Consider the following 5000-nt stretch of genomic DNA (forward strand, 5'->3'; position numbering starts at 1 on the left):
GATGAAGTTGAAATTTTGTATGTTGCATGTTGGTTAAATTTCAGTAGCCTTTACAGTAGTTTTCTTTTACACAGAACTTTGAGGTCATTTTTCCAAACTCTAAACACTTTTTTTCAATTGCTTCGATGCAATATACATAAACCAAAAATCATTTGATCGCTGAACCAAATCACTTGTTCACAATGACTCAACTTCACTTTCAAAGTATTAGCATTTCAAAATGAAATACACTCATTACATTTGAAAATACTGTCTTTTCATTCATTCCATCTCAATTCAATGCATCAAACTACCAATGGGTCCGATGTACTTTTTCAATACTTTCGTAATTTATTGGTCGGATGTGAAATAGGTCGGATGTCACCCTGCTACCACCAGCAAAGGGGGCATGTATCAACCACCAGTTGTGGTATTCTAAAAGTGGAACCACTTTGGTGGCGTGCATGAAACTCGATGATATTTTGCTCTCAAAAAATAAGTCGACTCGCTAGTCCCCGTGTTCTGTTCGGATATGATTCATATGGTTCATATGATTCTGACCTACTTACTGTTGGCATATTACTGTAGCCGAGTTTGTGCTGAAAACAAGGAAATGAAACACTCTGGAAAATATTGTCTTTCCATCCATTACAATGCATCTAACTCCCAATGTATCCAACTACCGGTAGTTAAAATTATATGTAGCTGTAACATTACTCCAAAAGCATAGTTTTATGGAAACAGATTACTTGTAACAACATTCCATGTTTAGATCATGAATCTTTTAGGATAAATAAATCGATTGACACCAATTACTTTGGAACAGGATCAATTTTACCGCATTATCATTGAATGTAATATTGCATCACCATCTTTTGTCACAGGGGTTTTCAACCTTTTTAGCAACATTCAGATGTGGAGAACGAGAAAGGAATAAAAAAGTGAAATATCACGAAGGAGGCCCCGGATTACCAAATCATCCTCCTAGATGATTTGGTAATTGTTCACGAAAAACAATGGCAGTGAATTTTGTTGAAACAATTTCCAATTATCACAAAATCCGAATTCATGTCTATAAGCCATTCTGCTTAAATCGACCATGTTTGGTGTACATCTGTCAGTAGGTTTTGCTACACCATATAAATGGTCATAAGTCCTAAACCAATTGCCTGATGAAATTTAAATTTTGTATGTTGGTTTAATTTTAGTAGCCTTTAAACTCACTTAGCTCTCACCAATCATCATGAATGCAGGGTTTTGTAGGACGTGCCAAATAGCAACCTGTATAAAAAATTTCTATATATTTCTTTCTTGAACCATTTGACCTTGCCTCAAGTTGAATGTGACCGTGTGTGTGTATGTTTACATATGCTTGTATGGGACTGTGTGTGTGTGTGTCTATGTTTACTTGTGCTTGTATGGGACTGTGCGTGTCTAATAGAATTTCAAAGCTGCAGTGGCTATATTAATCAGAGTGTGTGCTTTATCATAGCTAAGTGTGCTGAGCCACACTCTGGAATCTGACTGTGGGTGACCACACACACATACACACATCAATGCAGGCACACACGCTCCAGGTATGCCAGGTTAACAGAGGGACATACCCCCTCCGATGATCCTGGCGCTCCTGGGACCAGTAGAGTTGGCAGGAGCAGGTGTCACCTGCAGTGTAATGGCCCCACCCCAGAGCCTCTTCTCATGGAGGAGAGCTGCAGAGGGGTGGGGACAGATGGAGAGGGGTGGGGACAGATGGACACAGGAGTAGAAAGACAGAAAGGGGGAAGAGAGGAAGAGAGGGGTGGAGACGGATGAAGAACTGCTGATGTCACCCAGAGAAGGAGAGGCGTCAGCTCTGCACCACAGTGAGATCACACACAGAGCGCATTCTGCTCACAGAGAGAGAGAGAGGGAGAGAGAGAGAGCGAGGGTGAGAGAGAGGGAGGAGAGAGAGAGGGGGTGAGAGAGGAAGAGAGAGAGAGGAGAGAGAGGGAGGAGAGAGAGGGAGAGAGTGAGAGAGAGAGGGAGAGAGAGAGGGGGGGTGAGAGAGGGAGAGAGAGAGAGGAGAGAGAGGGGGTGAGAGGGCGAGAGAGAGAAAGAGAATGGGACAGTAAATAGACTGAAAGGATGGGAGTGAAGGAAAGGGGCAGCGAGAGCAGGACGGAGGAGAGGAAGCCGGGCCCTAATGGAATTACGGCGCGCCTGGCGATCCGTCAATAAGGGCGTCGCACCGAGCGCGCTCAGTCACCTCCCGTTACCGCTGCCGCTGCCGGAGCTTTCCGTCGTGCGGCGGGCAGGTGCTTTGTCAACACCACGGCCCCTGCCGTAGGGCCCGTTCCAATGTGAAAAGAGAAAGAAAGCGCTGAACACCCACAATAGGGGAGCGAGATTAATGCAAAATAGAGCCCCGTCCCCTTTATTTCTGAGAACACGGTCCGCTGAGCTGGCTAGGATTCTCCCACACTGCACTGTAACCCGGGGGCCTGAGTCAAGGTTACCTACATCCTGCAGCCGTGTTGTCTCTCTTTGTCCAATAAAATATCACCGCCAGTTGACCTGTTAAACCGGCTTTCTCATCCCTGACCGGGATGAAAGAGATTTCTGATTTACTCGCCTATAAATGGTTCTGTGGATCACGAGAACTTGAGCATCTGGAAGTCTTCAGTTATCTTTATTGAAGCAGATGCCCAGAAATGATAGAATTTCTCGCAGAAATAAATGCAGACGGACTAAATGTATTACAGATAACTGCATTATTGGTAATGCAATAGTATTGGCAACTGTTTTATTTAAAAGGAAGAAACTAATCAACTTTTCGTACTTACTACCTTTGATTCGAGTTTTGAGTCACAGCTTGGTAAAATGAATATATTTTTGGATATTGTATAGTCATTATAAATTAAATTAATTGTTTTTGAAACTTGTGTTGCATGTGGCTTGGCGATAGGATTACGCTACTTATCTTTACTATCTTGACATAAAACCTGACATGGGACTTTACTTGTGACTTCCTTATCTGTTTCTACGTTGGATTTGTGGTAAGAGTTTCCTCTTCCGAATTTGACCCCCTCCCCTAACGTGTGCCTGTTTCTTATTTTCTCCTGTCTTCTAGATCCGACGCCGGAGGCCTACACCCGCCACACTTTTCAGAGTGGCGGACCCGTCATCCCCTGAGGATGACAGCGCAAACCAGGTGTGTAACATTTGAGATGACAGTTGTTAAATGGTCCTAATGTTATATTGTTAGAATATTACTGTTTGGTGTAGCGCAGTGGATAGATTATGCACTATATATTTGCCAGTACGTTGCTGTGACTGTCCTGATGATCTGTTTTCAGTTGGCTGCTGGGGAGAATGGGATCCTGAAGCCAAAGCGTGTCAATCAAAGTGTTTATCAGCCTCCCTCACTGAAAGGTAGGTGTGTGTGTGTGTCCATAAGCACGCCTGTGTGTGCCTTGCTCTCAATGCGGGTATCTAATGGACGTAAATTGATTCAAAATTGCAGTAGGCCTAATAACCTTGCAGTAATTGTACAACCTTTATTCTTAAAGAAAATAACGCATTTCTGGTAAATGACAATAGCGTTTATTTGAGGTGGTTTTGGTCAGGCTTAAGTATATGTTGGATTCAAAAACATATGCATTGACTGCATTGATGCATGTGTTTTTGTGTGTATGTGTGTGTATGTGTGCGTGTGTGTGTGTATGTGCGTGTATGTGTGTGCGTGTGTGCATTCGAGCGTGCGGATAACATGAGTGTGTTTGATCCAGCTTTGCCACACTACACCCTGCGTGTGTGTGTGTGTGGGTGTGTGTGCCTGTGTGTATGTGAGAGAGGGAGAGAGATTCCACTCCCCCTGATATGCACTCATTATAGACCCTCCAGACCATAATGTCCCTCTGCCTGTGTGTCTCTGTCTGTGTGTCTGTCTGGATGGACGCAGCCGTACAGAGGATGGCTCAAGCGCATATGCAGACGCTGGGGGACCCACCCGAGGTGGAGGAAGAGGAGGAAGAGGAGGGTGAGATGAAAGGAGGGCGAAAACCCAGCGGCTACACACTCATACCATACACTGACTCACACACTCACTATGGATTGATCCACACTGACACTGTGCACTGATATACATTTTAACACATCCACTCACTATGTCCTGATCCACACTGGCACTGTGCACTGATATACATTTTAACACATCCACTCACTATGTCCTGATCCACACTGACACTTTGCACTGATATACATTTTAACACATCCACTCACTATGTCCTGATCCACACTGGCACTGTGCACTGATATACATTTTAACACATCCACTCACTATGTCCTGATCCACACTGGCACTGTGCACTGATATACATTTTAACACATCCACTCACTATGTCCTGATCCACACTGACACTGTGCACTGATATACATTTTAACACATCCACTCACTATGTCCTGATCCACACTGACACTGTGCACTGATATACATTTTAACACATCCACTCACTATGTCCTGATCCACACTGACACTGTGCACTGATATACATTTTAACACATCCACTCACTATGTCCTGATCCACACTGGCACTGTGCACTGATATACATTTTAACACATCCACTCACTATGTCCTGATCCACACTGACACTGTGCACTGATATACATTTTAACACATCCACTCACTATGTCCTGATCCACACTGACACTGTGCACTCATAAGCACTTTAAGACATCCACTCACTATGGACTGACACACACAAGTATGCATAATATGCACTTCATACTATGCACTATGGAATAAAACACAAATAACTTTTCACTTACGTCCCCAGTCAGCATGTGACCTTTAGCTCATTGAACCTGCATACAGACACACTGGTAATGTGACCAAGCGGCCAGAACCAGGCTTCATTTTTGAAGCTCACTTCCTAGAGACGTTGTTCACTAGCGCCAGTGCAGTTGGCTCCAGTATAGGTGTTTCAGCCAATTAAGTTAATGGTAACAATATGGTAAAAATACAAAGTCAATATTTTTTTCC

At 43.7% G+C, this 5000-nt stretch overlaps 1 protein-coding gene across 1 annotated transcript in view; it reads left to right on the forward strand.

Moving 5' to 3' along the window:
* LOC133115083 (protein phosphatase 1 regulatory subunit 1B-like) overlaps positions 1-5000 on the forward strand; it is a 29721-nt gene that overhangs the window by 20012 nt on the left and 4709 nt on the right. Inside the window, exons 2-4 of the mRNA XM_061224807.1 lie at positions 3089-3169; positions 3315-3390; positions 3920-3997. Coding sequence (XP_061080791.1) covers positions 3089-3169; positions 3315-3390; positions 3920-3997 — 235 coding nt within the window. The remainder of the gene's footprint in view (positions 1-3088; positions 3170-3314; positions 3391-3919; positions 3998-5000) is intronic.

Source organism: Conger conger, chromosome 16 (genome assembly GCF_963514075.1).
Source record: "Conger conger chromosome 16, fConCon1.1, whole genome shotgun sequence".
NCBI classification, from domain to species: domain Eukaryota; kingdom Metazoa; phylum Chordata; class Actinopteri; order Anguilliformes; family Congridae; genus Conger; species Conger conger.